This window comes from Leguminivora glycinivorella, chromosome 1 (genome assembly GCF_023078275.1).
Source record: "Leguminivora glycinivorella isolate SPB_JAAS2020 chromosome 1, LegGlyc_1.1, whole genome shotgun sequence".
NCBI classification, from domain to species: domain Eukaryota; kingdom Metazoa; phylum Arthropoda; class Insecta; order Lepidoptera; family Tortricidae; genus Leguminivora; species Leguminivora glycinivorella.
The window spans coordinates 17,045,660-17,065,354 of NC_062971.1; the positions used below are offsets into that span (position 1 = coordinate 17,045,660).

At 38.1% G+C, this 19,695-nt stretch overlaps 4 protein-coding genes across 4 annotated transcripts; 2 read left to right on the top strand and 2 right to left on the bottom strand.

The window, feature by feature from the left end:
* Positions 1-25: 25 nt before the first annotated feature.
* Positions 26-10,186, bottom strand: LOC125227004 (ubiquitin thioesterase otubain-like). Its single transcript, XM_048131195.1, has 5 exons — positions 10,050-10,186; positions 9,656-9,955; positions 7,979-8,200; positions 6,260-6,370; positions 26-150 (listed from the first exon to the last, which is right to left on the bottom strand). Exons 1-5 carry the CDS (start codon positions 10,155-10,157, stop codon positions 64-66), a joined length of 828 nt encoding a protein of 275 aa, XP_047987152.1. The 5' UTR covers positions 10,158-10,186; the 3' UTR covers positions 26-63.
* On the top strand, positions 179-3,633 carry LOC125226997 (histone-lysine N-methyltransferase SETMAR-like). Its single transcript, XM_048131190.1, has 2 exons — positions 179-825; positions 2,176-3,633. The coding sequence occupies exons 1-2, from the start codon at positions 679-681 to the stop codon at positions 3,085-3,087; spliced, it is 1,059 nt and encodes a 352-aa protein (XP_047987147.1). The 5' UTR covers positions 179-678; the 3' UTR covers positions 3,088-3,633.
* A 357-nt stretch (positions 10,187-10,543) lies between the features above and the next one.
* Positions 10,544-14,406, bottom strand: LOC125228396 (pre-mRNA-splicing factor SPF27). The gene is made up of 5 exons (XM_048132953.1): positions 14,227-14,406; positions 13,868-14,031; positions 11,491-11,703; positions 11,030-11,183; positions 10,544-10,715 (listed from the first exon to the last, which is right to left on the bottom strand). The coding sequence occupies exons 1-5, from the start codon at positions 14,299-14,301 to the stop codon at positions 10,584-10,586; spliced, it is 738 nt and encodes a 245-aa protein (XP_047988910.1). The 5' UTR covers positions 14,302-14,406; the 3' UTR covers positions 10,544-10,583.
* Positions 14,407-16,152: 1,746 nt separating this feature from the next.
* On the top strand, positions 16,153-17,428 carry LOC125229186 (WASH complex subunit 3). Its single transcript, XM_048133983.1, has 3 exons — positions 16,153-16,389; positions 16,475-16,639; positions 16,973-17,428. The coding sequence occupies exons 1-3, from the start codon at positions 16,333-16,335 to the stop codon at positions 17,285-17,287; spliced, it is 537 nt and encodes a 178-aa protein (XP_047989940.1). The 5' UTR covers positions 16,153-16,332; the 3' UTR covers positions 17,288-17,428.
* Positions 17,429-19,695: the final 2,267 nt, after the last annotated feature.

The window sequence follows — 19,695 nt, forward strand, 5'->3', positions numbered from 1 at the left end:
CTGTGGTCATGTGAATGAAAGATCATTAACTTGTAATGAATGGTGTTTATTGAGGAGCACACATCACGCGTAGAGGATGTCGTAGTGGCCGGGCCGGTACAGCAGCTGCACCTTCGGCGAGCAGCCCTCGGGGAAGTCATGCGCGATCACCTGCACACACAATCATACACACTTTATTTATCTGTCATATAGATTAGTGAGAAAGAAATAACAGTAATACAGTAGTACGCACAAACGCGACTGTGATGAAGGGCATTACAACACAAGTGTGGGTTTATTAAACGAGCCGAAGGCGAGTCCGTATATCGTACTTCAAATGAATAGAGATTCATCAACGAAGTAAGATAAACATGGAAGCCGCTTTTAAGAACATTACCGTTCAAATTCTTGGCACCGTTTAGCACACATACACAATTACGCCTACATTTACACAAGACAATACGTTTATTTACAGACCCTGTAATCAAAACTGGTAAACAAAACAATAGTCATCTCTTTTATACTAATGCACACAGATACGTAGGTAGCGCCAAAAATTCCCGGCCTGACATGTTTAGACTTGCTTCAGAAAAATCGAACTAGTGCTAACGGATAGTGAAAGACCTTTAATCGTCACAGACGTTGTTTACGGGTTCATTCGTGCTTCTACTATTTTGTTGTAAAAGTTATTTACAAAAAATGTCGACCGTATCAAAAATTGAATATCGTGCAGTCATAAAGTTTTTAACAAAAGAAGGAAATACTCCACAAGAAATTAAGAAAAGATTAGACGGTGTGTACGGGACTGCTGGACCTTCATACACGACTGTGAAAGAGTGGGCAAAACTTTGAGTAATTATGTTACCTAGAGAGGGCACCTCAACTTGATTTTGTGTAACAACACTTAGAGCTGATCAGCACAAACGCGCTTAGTCTGTGCCGAACGGCTGTGGTAGATTGACGTATCGCAATGAAAAATATTTCGTCTAAATAATGCCGTCATGTGTAGTGAGGTACTGTACAAACTGCTCAGGAAAATCTAACAAAAGCCAAGGAGTGACTTTTCATACGTAGGTTTACTGCATTTTTATTTAAACACGCTTACTTTTTAAAAAAATGTATCAATATAAACTCATGCCGAAGCGCCATGTTGCGCCGGCCATGTTTCGTTGAAACCAAAGAGTAAAAAATGCAACAAAAGCAGACGTGACAATATCGCAAGTTAGTTCAAGTTTCCTATCAATCATACATTAAATTATATATATTTATCGACGCAAAAAAGGTTATTTAATTATTATTGTCAGAATTGCACAGTTTTCCGACATGTCGGTCTATAACAGATTCTCAATACGCGTGTTGAATTTCATGTGAGTATGTAAATGTCAGTGCAGTACCTAACCTGCCTGAATGAATTTGGGTAGGTAGACGGTCAAGCAAATTATGAGAGTATAAAAACGCGCGAAATTCAAATTTTCTATGAGACGATAAACCCGCGCCCATACATACATGGATGTAGATAAAGTTATGTGTGCGACTATACATAATTAGGTTCTTCACTCATGTTATCTTATTAACACAACAAAAACAACACTCATGTTTTAATGCCTACCATTATGCAAATGTCACATAAATAACTAATATCCAGTTGCGGCTACGTGTACACATGTACGCTCAGTCCGTATGCAGCTTTAAAAAATGTGGGCATTTAAAAAAATTGGGACTCACAAAGTTGTTAAAAAAAAGTTAAATCGCTGTCAGTTTTGCAACGATAATTAAGCATGGAATTTCAATAAAAACATCGTGAATTATACTAAGCTATAATCTTAATTCAGAACGTGAAAAAAGTTTAGTTTTAAATACAGATTTCAAGCTTGATTATCATTACAAAACTAACAGCGATTTATGTTTTTTGTTAACAACTCACGCTAATTGAGAGTCATAAATTAAAAAAATGCCCATGTAAACCCATGTCACTTCTATACTACGACTTCTAATCTATGCACTCTATGCAGAGCTCATCATCGCGACCGAAAAGTCGTAAGCGCCGAGTAAAATCGTAGCGCTTGCGACGTTACGGAAGCAGGCCATTGGTTCACACCCCGCCCCCTCGCCCCGCCTTCAGCTTACAGGCTGTGACACGTTCGTTGTTTGCTATAGCTCCTCTATACGAAGTAATAATTACTCAATGGGGCAAAAAGGTTTCGCTTGGGGTACGAGTCCCTAGAAGATGAAGAGCGTCCTGGTCGTCCAGCCGATTCGATCACCTCGGAAAACATTTCTATTGTGGAACAAATAGTTCTTACTGATCGCCGTTTGAAGGTAAAGGAAATATCTGCAATGTCTAATCTTTCCGATACAGTCGTCCGTCGTATTCTTCATGAACATCTGGGAATGAATAAAGTTAGTGCGCGATGGGTTCCTAAACTTCTATCCGCGATTCAGCGACAGCGCCGTGTCGAGTGTGCACGGTCATTTTTGGCGCTGTGTGAGGTGAATCCTACACGAGTTTTGGAGTCTATTGTAACGGGAGATAAAACAATGGTTCTCTACTTTGACCCCTTGTCGAAAATGGAATCGATGGAATGGCGGAGACCAGAGGAAGGAGCCCCGTTAAAGGCAAAGGTGTTGAAGTCGAAAAGAAAGATTATGGCCACAGTTTTCTGGGACTGCAAAGGCATACTGTTATTAGATTTTAAAGAACCCAACACCACTATAAATGCGACTTATTATTCTACATTCTTAACTACACTTAAGCAAAAAATTCGTGAGAAACGTAGAGGAATGCTCAGTAAAGGAGTGCGCCTGTTGCACGACAATGCGCCTGTGCACACTGCGAGTGTAGTCCAAATTGCAATGAAAGATCTTGGCTTCGAACAACTTGATCATCCACCTTATAGCCCAGATATAGCCCCGTCTGACTATTATCTATTTCGTGACCTGAAAAAATCCTTACGTGGACGCCATTTTAGCACTGATGAGGAGTTGAAAGCTGCAGTGATCGATTTTTTTGACTCCAAGGATACGGCTTATTTTTGTAAAGGCATAGAGCTGCTTATCTCGCGTTGTAATAAGTGTATTGAAATAGGCGGTAATTACATAGAAAAATAAATTATTTTCATGAATCCATCTATTAGTTTTTCTACTCAGGCCGAGAACTTTTGGCGCTACCTACGTAAGTGTAGCTGAAATGCATATAATGTCACTAACTACCAATCAGCGATTTTATTCGGCTAATAACCTTCTTGCTGTACGTACTGGCAGCTAAGAATTCGCAGTTCATATTTGACTAAAATTTGACACGAAAAAGGATGGGTTTATCTCATACATTAAAGAACCAAGCAGAAATAATTTTAATTTTATGCATATTAAAAAATAACTACATAATTAATTTGTTATGAAGTAACAACCTACATATGAAAATAATAATTATGTCGTACACGTATGCCGCTATAATAAGTATTTTTATGGCTAGATAAATTCAATTTATATCTGTATATCAATGTACAGTCACGTTCAGGTTGTTGTCAGTTGCCATCTATTGTTAACAGGTGTTAAACGTAGGCTTTCATTTTATAAATTTTACCTTTTCAGGGCTGGTCAGATTTTTCAATCGCCAGATAAATAATATCTGTCGATAAATGTCAGCTGTCACTGTAATTTATACGTGTGATGAAAAGGATAGTGATAACTTTATCTGGTAGATATATTTATCTGGCGACTAAAAAACCGGCCCTTAAATATGTAATTACTTAGATGTCGCCACCGAAAGAAAATAACATAGAACACTACTTTCAAACAAAATGCCAGCCGAAAAGTGGTTCCAAGATCATAATACGCCGTACTGACACCGGACGTCACGTCTATTTCTATTCTACAACTTTCTAAATTAACACGTTTAGGGACACTTAGTGACGTCATCTGTCATAGACCAAAGGAAACAAATGACTACGCGTATGCTATACCATACGTGTCCACGAATGTGTTCAGATTGGCCATTTAAACCACTATGCCGGTGACACAAGGTCTGTGATCAAAATAATCGAACTACTATGCCACTGACACGTACGTGTGTTTAAACAAGTTTACTGGCCTATGTCGGCCGCACAGTAGGCAGGCAAACATGGTCGCGCGATATTAATAAAATTATACAAAAATGAAAGTTTTTAAATATCAATGGCTATTAAAAATATTGCATAACATCATCCCCATACAAAAGTAGCTCGTACAAAATAAATCGAAATAATTATGATCCTCGCCAAATTACACATGAAACTTAATCCCATATTTTTCTCCGTATTTGTTGGAACGACTAGCACATGATATTACAAAACAGTACGGCATATTCTTTTTGTAAACATATATTCTAAATATGCCGTACTACGACTGTTCCGACTGGCCGCCATTAGCGCACTGACAAGCTCCGTGGCACAATTTTTAGGCCCCGCCTACCGTGGCACAATATTCGTGGGGTCATTTTTGAGAGCTCTTTAGACATCTAGGTATATTAACAATCGCTGAGATTCATAGATTCTACGTAAAATATCTTCTTTCAAATAAAATAAAAGCTGCCAAAACCGGTTAACATTATTAAGAATTATCCCTGAAAATCCAACATACTATACAGGTCGCGCTCATTTGTACATAAGGTACAGCGGGATAAAATAAAATAAATAAATATTATAGGACATTCTTACACAGATTGACTGAGGCCCACGGTAAGCTCAAGAAGGCTTGTGTTGTGGGTACTCAGACAACGATATATATAATATATAAATACTTATATACATAGAAAACATCCATGACTCAGGAACAAATATCTGTGCTCATCACACAAATGCCCTTACTGGGATTCGAACCCGGGACCGCGGCGTAGTAGGCAGGGTCACTACCGACTGCGCCAGACCGGTCGTCAAACCCCACCCCACCGAGGATAGGTACAAACTTTCAATAGTTGAAATAATATCACGTTGCTCAGATAAATCTAAAGACTGTATTGTATACAGTTACAGTAAGGTACAGCGGGGCAAATCTCGACTGGGGGGCAATTGTAACTAATCCATTTTTTCCATTATTACACTATGATGTTGAGTTCTACACGTATCCACAGAACACGCCTACCATATATAACCGGTGGACACTCAATTTAATAATGCAAACATTGTAAAACATGGAAAAAATGGACCAGTTACATTTGCCCCCCAGTCGAGATTTGCCCCGCTGTACCTTACTGTAACTGTATACAATACAGTCTTTAGATTTATCTGAGAAACGTGATATTATTTCAACTATTGAAAGTTTGTACCTATCCTCGGTGGGCGAGTCCGACTCGCACTTAGCCGGTTTATTTTAAATCATAGTTTGTCTTAAAAAACTGCGCAACATCAATTTTGCGCAATTGGGTATTGACAGCCCCTTAACATCTTTAATAATAGTCATTCGACGAAACTGTCGACGGCGGGCAATCGTGCGGGTGAGAGGGGCGAGTACCCAAGCTACATACCTACATGGCAATTATCACTAGCTCGATAGTCAGTGTAGTCACCTTAAGGCAGCGTTCCCACTTAAGCGTCGCGTGTCTCGGGGCGCGCAACGGACGTCCGCGCCACGACGCCTGAATGTAATTCAAAAAACGTCACGTCGTCGTCGCCACCGCCACGCCGCCTGAGGCGCGTCTCACGTCCTTCCTATACAAAATGTACTGAGACGTTTTTTGAATTACATTCATGCGGCGTGGCGCGGACGTCCGTTCCGCACCTCAGGACATGCGTCTCTTAGATGTGGCCGGTCCCTAACATGTTACTATTCGAAGGCCGCAATAATATCTGACACGATCTTATCAGTAGAGCCAAAAGAGCGTAAGAGTAATATGTTATTACAGGTAACTGTACTACTACCAGGCAGACAATTATGGTCGCGTGATAAATGATAAAACATCAGGCTGTCCCTATGCACTATTTTTAAGTGCGATAGGGACGGCCCGATGTTTTATGATTTATCGCGCGACCATGATTGCCCTACAGGGCTGGAGTGACTTGCCACATCTCGGACACTGGCGATCAAATATATGAAAGAGGCGCATTCCTAGCACACTTCTAAGCTCGTGTAGGTGAACGCGTACCATGCTTGTATGAGTGAAATCTGACAGGTTGACTGTTCGCGTTTTTGACAGGCGGTAACTGTGAGGTAACCGAGAGGGGGTGGGCGGCGCTTTCAGCGGGGAGCGGGAGTGGCCATACTGTACGATAGTACTCTTTATTATACTGTGGTCTTGCTTACTTACCTGGCTGTTGGTACCACGGTCCATGTACTTGACGCGCACGCCAGCGTTGAGGGCGGCGCTCAGGGCGATTATGTGGATGTGGTCGGACTCCTTGTACATCGGCTCTACCTCCTGCAAGGACCGTGCCACAGCTGTCAACACTCATACTTTTGAACTGTTAACTAATGACGGAATTGTGCTTTTGTGATTGTGCAACCATTGTGTGATACTATACAGCACGACCACGGATGATTTTATTAATTTTGTTGCGGTACAAATTCACGAAAAAAGATGTACTTTTTTGTACTTACGTTTAAAAAATATGTACCTTTATGGTTTCGGAGTTTTGACATAGGGGTCGTGGTCGTGCTAGGTAGGTACTCCCTGGCACGACCACACTATATTTAATGATTTTTTTTAATTTCTGTTGTGGTACAAATTCACGAAAAAAAATGTACTTTTTTGTACTTACCTTTTTTTTTTTTAAAAAAAAAACCCGCATGGTTTCGGAGTTTCGACATGGGTTGTGGTCGTGCTAGGATAGGTACTACCTGGCACGACCACACTAAGTTTTTGAAGTAATTTACAAAGTACAATTTCTAAACATTTGTTTAACATTCATTTGACCATCAAATTAAACATAAATATAGTATGGTCGTGCCAGGAAGTACTTATCAAGCACGACCACAACCCATGTCAAAACTCCGAAACCATGCGGGTATTTTTTTTAAAAAGGTAGGTACAAAAAAGTACATTTTTTTCGTGAATTTGGACTGCAAACGAAATTTAAAAACTCATTAAACATAGTGTGGTCGTGCCAGGGAGTACCTACCTAGCACGACCACGGCCCCTATGTCGAAACTCCAAAACCATAAAGGTACATTTTTTTTAAACGTAGGTACAAAAAAGTACATTTTTTTTCGTGAATTTGTACCGCAACAGAATTAATAAAATCATCCGTGGTCGTGCTGTATAGTATCACACCAACCATTGATTGGAGTTATATAGGTATCACTGTGTTAATTTAATTTACTTAATAGCTCAATAGGTATATGTCCAAACTCGTGTCAACTAAACTGTTTACATGTTAAAGTGGTTAAGGACAGAAATTGAATGAATATCAAAAATATACACAATGTTTTTTTTTTAATCCCATCAAATTCCACTGTAATGGTATTTTTTTGCCTGTTTTCTTAAATTATTTCTAAACTACTTTATTCAAAATTATAAAAAAAAATATTATGAGATGCTTATTAAGCTCTTTCATTTGATATACATACATACAATCACGCCTGTATCCCATAAAGGGGTAGGCAGAACACATGAAACTACTAAAGCTTCAGTGCCACTCTTGGCAAATAAGGGGTTGAAAGAAAACGAAACTGTGACATTGCAGTGACAGGTTGCCAGCCTCTCGCCTACGCCACAATTTAACCCATATCCCATAGTCGCCTTCTACGACACCCACGGGAAGAAAGGGGGTGGTGAAATTCTTAACCCGTCACCACACAGGCAGTCATTTGATATATGTGACATAATATAGTAGATCCAGAGAAAAAACACATGATTGATCCTATAGGGGTTCAGTCTTTCCATGGAACCCTATAAACAGCTAGTATAATCTAGCACCATGAAAATAAAAATAGTTAATATTAATGTCCATATCTAAACAGTCATTTTTAATTTATTGGATTATATGTATAATTTTATATATACTATAAAATATTATAATTTACTTACTTGTCTACAAAATTCAGTGACTGTCCTAGGTCCCTCAATGAAATTTTGATAAAAGTCTTGTTGTGTTTGCAGTGCCCCAGACGTCACAAGGCGAAGGTACACCACAATGTAGTCAGAGTAGCCCTGCTTGTTAAATTTGTCGTGTAGCTCCGTGCGTGCCTTTTCCAGCTCTTCAGGGGGCCCACCAGCTTGCTCACCCACTCGTTGGACCACTTCCATAAACTTGAAAATTAAGAGAATAATCAAAATTTGCTGCCCATAATGTCACACAACACAATATTTTATTTTTTACCATACCAACTGTTAAAGGCTCTCTTGATTTTTCGAAAATGGATTAGAAAGTTGCATTTTATCCACAAGTTTAACTTGATACCCAAAGCTGTATGGTAGAATTGATGTTTCAATGATGATTTTCAATCATAAATGTTGACCCCTAAATGCATGACCCTGACAAAGATTTATTCAAATTTGAATTTTGATGTGCTGTAAATAGAGTCAAAAATGCATATACATCACAATGCATTTTAGGGTTAAGTAAATTTGGATCTGATTTAGTTTCATGTTAACAGTTAATATTTCCCTAATGTTAGTGTGGTCCACATACTGAACCACTTGCGATACCTGCGGTTCACTATTAGAATCTTGTTCTTCCTTGGGTGTCAATATGGACACATCAGTTAAACAACAACTTTGCCCTGTTGTAAAACAAATAACTTAAGTTTTTCCCATATCATATCTGACATCATACTGTTTTTTTTATGATATAGAATTATATATTATCAATTTATCACTAGTAATGAATAGTAATATCAAATATTTGGTACTATCACTAGTATTATTGATAAGTAGTATTATTGACAGAGCAACTTAAGGTTAAAATTATCATAATTATAAATAATTGAACTGATGATATCTACCTGTATACTTTCCTTAAGAAAATAGATGATTTTATTCTTCACACAAACTCTCATGTTCCTCACTCTAAATATTGGCATTATCAAAAATGTTTGACACAATTTGTACTATTTTAATCAAAACCTTTAGTTTGATTTCTCTTTTCAAGTATCACTCAATCATTTGCATAAAATCAGTTTTTATCTACTCATTTTTAAAATAAACGAAAAATAAACCAAAAGTGGTGTAGAGACATAGAGATGGTTAAAATACATCAAACTATGTAAAAGTATTATGAATGATGTTAATATTGAGAGAGGAAAATGAGGACTACCTATGTTTGTAAGAGCAACCTGTCTCAGTTTTGCCATCCCCTTTCATCTTAAAGCTGAGTTTAGATGAGCAAGTTATTGCTGCAAGTTTTGAGACAGAAGCATATGCAAGAAAGTGATGCAGATATTTGCCACTTACTCTTACCTATAGTTGTGTCTCAAAACTTGCAGCAATAACTTGCTGGTCTAAACTCAGCTTAAGGCAGTGGACCAGATACAATACCCATTACATATATTAAGCTAGATATTATTGATATTTCAAAGTGGTCACTTGTCTCTGCAGCTTACTGTATATGCTATATATTTACCTGGGTGAATTTCAATATTATAATTAATTGACTTGACCCCCCAGAGTAAAAGGCGTTACATAAAACCTCAAAAAAAAACAGTGCCTCTGTCATCGTAACAAAGAAAAACAAAACAAAAAGTAACCTTAAAAAATACAACTCACCGTCTCATAAAAATCTTCAACTGTAAACTGTGAGAAACCTAATGCGACAAGAGTATCCTTCGAATTCTTAGCTAGCTCATGGAATTTTTCATATTCCGCTTTGTCCGTCAGGAGATGTTCTAAATACGCATATGAAAATGCCCGGAAGAAACAGTTACCGTCAGGTCGCGTTCTCCGTATATATTTATATTTGGCCGCTAAGTCTTTTACTTTTAATAGATATACGGGGTCTTCATTATACTCTTTTTCTAGAGACGACAAAGGCTCGAGTTCCCCGACTAAAGGAATGCTCTCTGAAATCTGCAAAACAAACAGTACACCACATTTTGTATTCCTAAATTGCAACTGAGATAACAATTAGTAACTCAGTAACTGATCACTTTAAAAAAATTACCTCTTTTTCTATCTCTCGTTGCTGTTTCATAATCAATTCATCCTGATTAATCGAATTATCTGGTACATTACCGGCACAGCCACTACTGCTCGATGCATCGTCCGCCATTTTCAAATAATAAAATTGACAGCTGATATGACGACAAATGACAATCGAGCGAAAAGGCATTGGATGCGTTCAGAAACAATGAATAAGACGCGTTCAAAAACTTTTGTAATTTATATGACTACCAAATTTATATGAATATACGCGCCATGTTGCGGAATTTCATTAGAACTATTTTCTTCATACTATACTGAACTGTCATCCCATACATCAGAATTAACAGCGCCCTCCTGACAATAGTCACATACATATTTCTAGTCAAGCTTTATATTTTTTACCATTTTTTTACAAATTACCCACTGGCCCCACTGTATAATACATACATTGCAAATTTCCGACCTGAAACACCGACATGAAAGTAGTTTGTTTTGCAAGAATAAAACAAAATATATAATTACTCATTTATTTAATATTAGACAGTATCTTATTCTAATCTGCAAACATGTCTTCAATCTTCTTTTGTACTTCTTTTTCAGACTCTGAATTGAGCTTGTCAGGCAACATTTTAACCGCGTCCAGATCAGCAGGTTCACCGTCATCAGCCGTCGCCTGTCCTTGGGCCTGTAAACAAAGAATAAGAATAAACGAAGGAAACTATTCCTTTCGAGATTTTCAGCATTGCTACCAATTCTTAAGCTTGGCACAACTAGACGTGTACAACCATAAATCAGAAAATTACCTACTTAAATGTTGATAATCCTAAATAAACAGCAGGATTACAATCAATAGTTCAATACCAATAATATCGTACAAAAAGAAGGCTGCATCTGTAGCTCTAGGCGTGATTCCAGCCCACACCAAAGGTCTTTTCATTCAGTCAATATCTCACTAGGTTTCAGTTTACTGCTGATTTACGTAAGAGCATGCATGTGCACCTTCTGAAGCTGTATATCTAGCTGCAGCAGCGCGCGCTCGAGGCGGTAGTTGTCCGACACGAGCTGCGCCCAGCGTCGGCGGAGTGCGCGCAGCCGCGTGCCGCTCGCCGTCTGCGACCGTTTGCGCTCCCAGTTCACCGCAGCTATCTGCTTTCTAGAACATACAGATTAATTAATTTTACTCATATTACTCAACAAGCATTTCATTGTGGATGGGATGTAAGCCAATGGAGCCAGTGTGTAAAAAAGTACCATCTGTACTGAAAAATAATTGCAAAAGGACATTTGTAACTGGTGTCAATTTAAAACACTCCCTTTGGTCGTGTGTAAATTTATCGTCACTCATTTTCTGCACTTGTATCGTAATGTACTATTTCAAACACAATGAAAATAAACAAAATAAGACAATCTGAAATGCAAAAAAGTGGATATTTTTCTTTACACAGTATTTCTCTTTTTACCTTAAATTAGTATGCACATTTTGCGCACTAGTGACAAGTGCTTGGAGAGTATTGAGATAAGAGCGCCAGGACTCTGCCCCATAGTGCAGCTGCAGTTCAAGATTCAACACTCGAGTGGCCTGGTGTGAGAGCTGTGCATGCGAGTTGTCTACGGACTCTGCCCAAGCTGCCGGCTCACCGAGACGGCCAGCGGGTGGTGGAGGCAACTCGTACCTGCAGACGAAAATAGTAATAACTTTGGGTGCTTTAAGAAACTCATATCCTCTATCAGAAAATTGACATTTGTAAGAGAAAGGGTGATTATTGAGAACTTCATGAAATGCTCCACATACACAAAAACAAAGATACGAGGGCTGATTGGAAAGTTCGCGGCCTGACCATTAAAAAAAAAACTTAGTTTCTTTTTTCTGCCGTCATTTTGAACTGTCATTATTTAGTTGTCATCCCGCGAAATTTTAAATAAGTGCAATATTTTAAAATAAGTTTTTCCTCTCATTTAAAAATACGTGTAAGCAGTTTTTTCACAATGGACAATTTGGAGCAACGTGATGTAATTAAATATCTTCGTAAAAAAAAGGATTGACTGCGAAACAAATTTATGAAGATATGCAGTGTACATTAGGGCAATCCGGTCCATCATATACGATGGTAAAAAAGTGGGCAGCTGAATTCAAGCGGGGACGAGTCAGTATCGCAGATGACCCTCGCTCCGGGAGGCCAACTACTGCGACCAATCCAAATAATGTGGCAACTGTATGCAAAATGATAATCCAAGACCGACGGTTAAAAGTGAGAGAAATAGCCGACATCGTAGGCATCTCCTATGAAAAAACTCAAAACATTATAGTTAACGAATTAGGGTTTTCCAAGGTGTCGGCGAGATGGGTTCCAAAGCTCCTTTCAGTGGAACAAAAAATCACTCGTTTAACAATTTCACGCGACTGTCTAGACCTGTATGAAGCTGACCCTCAAGACTTTTTGGACAGATATGTTACTATGGATGAGACATGGGTCTACCACTATACGTCCGAGACTAAACAGCAATCAAAACAGTGGGTTCGTGCTGGATCTCCACCACCCAAAAAGGCAAAGGCCATTTTGTCGGCAAATAAAGTTATGGCATCAGTGTTCTGGGACGCAAAGAGTGTAATAATGGTTGACTATCTCCAAAAAGGTACGACTATAAACTCCTCGGACTATTATTGCGAACTTTTACGTCGATTACGTCGACTTTTACGTCGACTTTGAAAGTAAAAAGACCTGGAGTGCTGACAAAGAAAGTTCTTTTCCACCAGGACAATGCACGCGTGCATACGTCACTAAAGTCAATGGCAGAAGTTCATAATTGCGGGTTTGAATTATTGCCGCATCTGCCTTATTCACCCGATTTGGCACCATCGGACTTCCATTTATTTCCAAACTTAAAAAAACACATGGGTGGTAAGAAATTTTTGACCAACGACGAGGTCCAAGCTGAAGTGGATACCTATTTTGAAGGCCTGGAGGAAATTTTTTTTAAAAGTGGTATAATGGCTTTGGAATCCAGATGGAATAAGTGCAAAGACCTTAACGGGGGACTACGTAGAGAAATAAAAATATTATAAAAAAACTTTGGTTTTGATTTCATATTTAAGCCGCGAACTTTTCAATCAGCCCTCGTATTACTAGGGTATGGTAGTAGGTAAATAAATATTATTAGGGTGGGTTATACTGGTTCAGTCATTAAATTTGTATAATAAATAATGTGTGGGGGTGAAGACTATTAGGAGATGCTGATTGTATTTGAAATAAAGAATCTTTTCCTTAAGTTTACTTTAACATGGATTTATTACGACTGATATATTAATGATATTAATGACAAATTTACAAAAGATTAAATTTAATTCATAAAAACCGGCCAAGAGCGTGTTGGGCCACGCTCAGTGTAGGGTTCCGTAGTTTCTGTATTATGTTTTTTTTCAAAAACTGTTCAACCTATCAGTGGCGGAGCGTCAATACAACTCGATTCCCAACGGGTTCCCTAAAATTCTCTAGTATCTGTAGAAGTCCATACAAAACAGATTCCAAAAACCCCTCCGGCTTTACCAACGAAAATTTTCACGCCCCTCCACTGCAACCTATTAAGTTCAAAAGAATTTTCCTAGAAAGTCTTTATAAAGTTCTACTTTTGTGATTCTTTTCATATTTTTTAAACTTATGGTTCAAAAGTTACAGGGGGGGACACATTTTTTTGAGCAAAAAAAAATGATTTTAGTAAACCCCTATTCATTTTTAAATACCTATGCAACAATATATCACACGTTAGAGTTGAAATGAAAAAAAAAGCACTCTCCACTTTAAAAATGAGAAGTCGCCTATAAAGTAAAAATATTTTAACCTTTTCATAGATAAGGGTTCCATTGGCAACCGCTGTTGTACTCTTTCCATCTCTCTCTGTAGAGCTGCAGTTTCAAATGCCGTGCTAGGTTCTGGTCCAGCGTTTTCAAGATAGTTTTTAGTTGGCCTGTAGCGACGGCATTCTTCTTCTACCATAGAAAGTGCCTGAAAAGGACAATTAGTATTTGATATTAACTGATATTAGTTTTCAGCAATACCTATATTAATGTCACTGAGTGCTTTTAGAGATAAGATCTTATAAAATTAAATGAAATTGTAATATTTATGATAAGATTACAGAATGAAAGAAATTTCATCATATCAAAAAGGAAATAACGAGGTTAGAATTCTCCTACGTACCGCTTCTCGAACTCCTGGATCATCGTATCCCTGGTCAATATACGGTAATGCATCCACTATAACTTCACCTGCCATTTTTCACAATTTGTATATCATTAATAATTCACTTTAATGTTTTAGTCCTTAATTTAATTTCAAAGATACGATGCACTTTACTGCATGTCAACAATCAATCAACAACAATTGATGCCATAAAAAAAAATTGACCATTGACGATGACGATTTTTTTTAAATTAGTTCATATCCATGGATACAAGTCGTATTCTTAAAGTACTAACACACTACTATACCGCACCAAGTCATGGTATCTCCTAGTGAGCATTATATGTATTCTTTGCATGGTATACAGTAATACAGTATAATAAAGAGTACTATCGTATAGTACAACCAGGGGCGGCTCACTCTGCGATTCCGTCGCCGCGCTACAAGTACATGCTGGCGGCCACGAGTTCGCGGCCTAATCAGGGGTGGCGCGCATTCTCACAAAACGCACTTTAGCACTTTCTATTGTTACTATGCGTCGCTAGTTTTTCATGCGATATCCTCGTGTGGAATGGCTAATAATGCTTAGTTAAATAAAATTCATGAATAAATAAAATAGGACAATCTTCCTCCCCGTGATGTCACGGCGTCCGACTTGCGGATAGGATAGAGGATCCCTCTAAAATCCCAATTTCTCTTACAAAAAAAAAAAGGACAATCTTATCGATCTAACTATTAATTCTGTCATTTATGTCCCACGGAAAAGTTCAATAAAGCTTGTGACTTAAACAAAAACATATAAATACTGTATATACCTAGAAAGTACCCAAGACTTGAATATAATAGCATAACATTTTGTCTGACTATTAATTATTTTTAATCCATAGGCAACCCTAGCGTCCGACGCTGCGCACGTGCGGCTCGTTTCTTTGTAGGAGTCTTAAAAATTCATAATCTTAAAAAAAACTTGTATGCAATCTGACAGTTCAAACTGACACTGACAAGACACTGACAGATCTGAACTGTCAGATTGCATACAAGTTTTTTTTAAGATTATGAATTTTTAAGACTTCAGTGGTTTTGACTGTGTGTATAGTAGCGTAGTTATGTGGTAGTTATACTTTCGTTACTAGTATTATTTGATCTGTGACTTTCGTGTAGTTAATAAACGACTGCACCGTACGGCAACCTTGGAGTTTTTTCATTGAAGTGAGAGCGAGAAAAAATAACTCTTTCTCGCTCCCACTTACAAGATATTTATTATTTTATTTATTTATTAACATAAGTGTATACAGCTTATACAAGTACAGTGTCCCACAAAACAGATAGTAACTATGTGGATGACCTCGGTGCGGTACGGTTCTCCTCTCGGTCATGTGTTCCGTATCGAGGGTTCGGCAGCAATGGCACGATTGTGCGGAAATTTAATGGAAGCTCATGCAATTTCTAGAATTGTTTCAAAGTCGCGGTACGGTACTGTCGTGTGTTAGCACTCCTACGAGCTAAGGCTGAGCGCACACGGAGGCGACAGTTGCACGGCGACATTTTTTGTCTCTGTCTTGGACGCATGTAGTAACGACAGAGACAAAAAATGTCGCCGTGCAACTGTCGCCTCCGTGTGCGCCCAGGGTAAAGCTAGGAACACACTACGCGGACGTCCGTCGTAAATCGACCGCGGACGGGAATCTGGACAATGGAAATACACATAACCGTGCAAACTATCGGTCGACGGACGCGGACGTGGCCTTGAGCGCACGGACGTCCGATCGAAATCTGGCTCTGGATGTTTTGTTCCGTGCACACTGATAGGTCGCGGTCGCGGTCGTTTTACGACGGACGTCCGCGTAGTATGTTCCTAGCTTAAGAGTAGGCTGGTGACCATAGACTAAATTCATTCTATTATCTTTGCTGGTGACAGGTTGTGACAGTGACAGCGACATGACATGACTGACGTTTGTTTCCTTTCATTACTTTTAATACTTTTGAGTTTTGTTCATCATTTATTGTTCTAAATTGAATGTTTGCGATGTTTTTACTTATTTAATTCAATCAAATGCCTTGAAAGTGTTAATGTATCGTACAACATTATTAAACAGTTGTTTATTCCTTTAGCTAAGCGTAAACATGAGTTTACAAGGACCGACTGTCGGTCACGACATAAACAATGTAGATTTATCCAAAGTAGGTGGATTTTATTCCATTAAATCTGAATTCGCTAATTATAATTAGATTTATCGTGTTTTTACGATAATTTTACTGTTACTAGATAGCTGGGTTGCAGCAGAAGAGAACTTTGGCGTTTGTTAATCATTTCCTCGTAACTACTGTACAGTTTTTGAATAAGTTTACAAAGGATTGTGAAGAAAAGCTAATGAATTTTGAATTGAAACTTGAAAAAGTTAATGCTACCATGGTCTTGTTGGAAGCTAAGGTAAAAGTTTTGACATTTGGAGGAACTGGTAGTTTTTACTCAACCATATTTACATGAGGCTTAGAATAAACTTACACACAATTTACATGTTAAGTATTTTTTTTAATTAGAACATTTAGAAGAATATTATTTCACTGAAATTACAGATTAATTTAAATTTATATTTGTAGTGTAACACTGTAAATATTTCATAGCAAATTTACTGGACAGTCTACATACTTGCTTTTAAATCAAGTCTCTAAAAGTACAGTTATCTAAGTTTTAATTTCAATATTTACGGAATTTTACTTCTGGAACATTGCCATAAGTTTTATGACAAATTATATTTTGCAGCTATCATCAATTCCCGAAGTAAGCATTCAGTCACAATGTAAGACAGAGGACCCTCAACAAGATACAAATGCAGGTAAACCAGATCATATACCAGTAGATAGTACAGAGCCGTCACAAAATACAAACCCAGAAACATCTGAAGGCAGTGATACTACAGCAACAAAAGAAGTTGGCATGGAGGAAGCTTCCGTAGCTCCTGAGTACATGAGGTTTGTAAAAATGGTACAGGTTGGAGTGCCTCTTCAGGCAGTAAAACTGAAATTAACAATGGAAGGCTTAGACCCCAATGTATTTGATAGAGTAATGAACAAATAAAATAAATAGGCTTATTTAAATATATTTTATGAACTAAGTTATGTCAGAACAATATTTTCATAATGGTGATGTAAATACCTAATCAAATGCTAAACACATATGTACAAAATGAAATAAATTTATTTATATGCAAATGAAAAATATTTTTTTTTATAAATTACTTCAGTGGACAACAGCATCCAAAGTTCCAAACCATTACTTGTAATAATATAACCAATATAAATGGTCAAATCAACTAAAATATTGAGTATGTTCCCTAGAAAAGAAAAATCGAGTAGTTTTCAAGAACCACATTTGTTTATTTAGGTACTTTTTTGTTATGTATAAAAAAAAAGATTTTGCCTTCATTTAAAAATGACATGTCCCCAATCACAAGTTTCGTCAAAATATGACCATATTAAATATTAACCTATAGTGAGTGAGTGATAATATGAGTGGTATTGGTTGGGTCCACACAGAGCGAACAGTGTTGAAAGGCAATTTCCTGGCCAATGCAGACACATACATATTACATAATGCCTGGGCCGAGGTTCATTGGCCTTTTGCCATGCTTTGATCTGCGTATTGACTGTACTGTAACAAGATGCCTGACTTACCGCACCGTCCACCACTGCGCCGCGGCCGCGCATCACATGCCTCCAGTTCGCGCAGGGCCGGATTCGTTAAATCCTAGGGACGCAGGCAACCTGGTAATGGTTTTGAGATGGGGAAGGGGAGTAAGGGGACTGTTACAATTCCTAGAATTCCCAGTATCGTATCATAACATAATGAGTGCCAAGGTACCTTATGTCAGGTCTCTTAATAGTCTTCAATTTTTCTCGCTGTTGGTCCACAAATTAGAGGTTGAATTTACAATCGTTTGAGAACTTTTACTAAAGACTGACACCATCTCTCTCGCTATATCGTAATCCTGCAAAGGATTCGTATAGGAGGTGCAAGCACTAATTGCTCGCCCTTAGAGTTGGTCAAAGGCGCCTAGCCTTATCAGAGATAACATACACTAGAGAAATTTCGTCGGGTACCACGGCGGGCGGGTGGTCTAGTGGTGAGGACGTTAGCCGCGTAAGCTGAAGACCCGGGTTCGATTCCCGGCTCGGCCACCAGTGGGCCCTGTCGTTTTTTCTTTCGTGTATAATATCTATTTAAATTTATAATTTATATATAGTAGTGTGACTACTTGAAAAAAGAACAAATCAAAAAATATTCAATACATTCACATTCAAAAGCTCGAAATTCCAACGTGTTTTCAATGGGAACGCACATTCTAGCGTCGTGGTACCCGTGGTTCATAAAATTTATTCACTACTAGCTTTTGTCCGCGGCTTCGCTCGCGTTAGAAAGAGACAAAAAGTAGCCTATGTCACTCTCCATCCCTTCAACTACCTCCACTTAAAAAATCACGTCAATTCATCGCTCCGTTTTGCCGTGAAAGACGGACAAACAAACAGACACACGCACTTTCCCATTTATAATATTAGTATGGATTAGTATTTTTGGTAACTTTTTTTAAGACTTTGAATAGTTGACCGGAGCAACCGTAGGTCTACGGTTTAAGCGGTAACAGGAGAGAAAACGGTAAATTAGAAAGGCCCCTTTCAATTTGTGAATTTTGGCTAAAAATACTCGTGTTTTTCTATAAATACTAGATTTGCGTTAAAGACAACTTATATGAAAAATATTACGTAAAAATCTTTAAAATCGTGGTACCGCTCTCGACTGTTTCCTCCTTCAAAACTAAACTAATCGGAATAAAATTTGAAAATCTAAATAACGATGAAATAAGTTGTGTCGGAGTGTTTTGTTTTTTGACTAATTGGTCAGTAGGTCGTTTTTATGTTGATCCGAATTTTGGATTTTTAACCGTCGCCTCATATCTCTCAAGAAGGACGGTTATCAAGTCGTCTGTATGTTTCTTTTTAATGTTTGTTCCTCGATATCTCCGTCGTTACTGGACCGATTTTGAAATTTTTTTTTTTGATTGAATGTATATGCATACAGATTGGTCCCATTTTTCTCAGAACCCAGTTCTGATGATGGGATCCTGGAGAAATCGAGGGAACTCCTCAAATCTGAAAGGCATACATATGGTGATTTTTGTATTTTTAAAGGAACAGCATGAATTTACGTACGGAACAGTGACATTTGGTGCAGTGGAAGTGCTGATGACGGTCAGAACGGAACTCCTCAAATCTGAACGGCACGCTTATAGTGACTTTGGTATTTTTATAAGAACAGCATGCCCTTACGTCCAGAACAGTGATATTTGGTGCAGTGGAACTCCTGATGATGGTCAGAACGGAACTCCTCAAATCTGAACGGCACGCTTATAGTGACTTTGGTATTTTTATAAGAACAGCATGCACTTACGTCCAGAACAGCGACATTTGGTGCAGTGGAAGTGCTGATGA

What these genes read in the sequence shown, in the direction of transcription:
- LOC125226997 (XM_048131190.1), top strand. Translation starts at nt 679, where the DNA reads ATGTCGACCGTATCAAAAATTGAATATCGTGCAGTCATAAAGTTTTTA. An exon ending in CTGTGAAAGAGTGGGCAAAA is followed by an intron (nt 826 to 2,175) that starts CTTTGAGTAATT and finishes AATGGGGCAAAA; the next exon opens with AGGTTTCGCTTGGGGTACGA.
- LOC125229186 (XM_048133983.1), top strand. Translation starts at nt 16,333, where the DNA reads ATGAGTTTACAAGGACCGACTGTCGGTCACGACATAAACAATGTAGAT. An exon ending in ACAATGTAGATTTATCCAAA is followed by an intron (nt 16,390 to 16,474) that starts GTAGGTGGATTT and finishes TACTGTTACTAG; the next exon opens with ATAGCTGGGTTGCAGCAGAA. An exon ending in TGGTCTTGTTGGAAGCTAAG is followed by an intron (nt 16,640 to 16,972) that starts GTAAAAGTTTTG and finishes TATATTTTGCAG; the next exon opens with CTATCATCAATTCCCGAAGT.
- LOC125227004 (XM_048131195.1), bottom strand. Translation starts at nt 10,157, where the DNA reads ATGGCGGACGATGCATCGAGCAGTAGTGGCTGTGCCGGTAATGTACCA. An exon ending in TTGAAGATTTTTATGAGACG is followed by an intron (nt 8,201 to 9,655) that starts GTGAGTTGTATT and finishes TTAATTTTCAAG; the next exon opens with TTTATGGAAGTGGTCCAACG. An exon ending in ACCGTGGTACCAACAGCCAG is followed by an intron (nt 151 to 6,259) that starts GTAAGTAAGCAA and finishes TTGTGTGTGCAG; the next exon opens with GTGATCGCGCATGACTTCCC.
- LOC125228396 (XM_048132953.1), bottom strand. Translation starts at nt 14,301, where the DNA reads ATGGCAGGTGAAGTTATAGTGGATGCATTACCGTATATTGACCAGGGA. An exon ending in GAACCCTTATCTATGAAAAG is followed by an intron (nt 11,704 to 13,867) that starts GTTAAAATATTT and finishes TTTCGTCTGCAG; the next exon opens with GTACGAGTTGCCTCCACCAC. An exon ending in AATGTGCATACTAATTTAAG is followed by an intron (nt 11,184 to 11,490) that starts GTAAAAAGAGAA and finishes TGTATGTTCTAG; the next exon opens with AAAGCAGATAGCTGCGGTGA.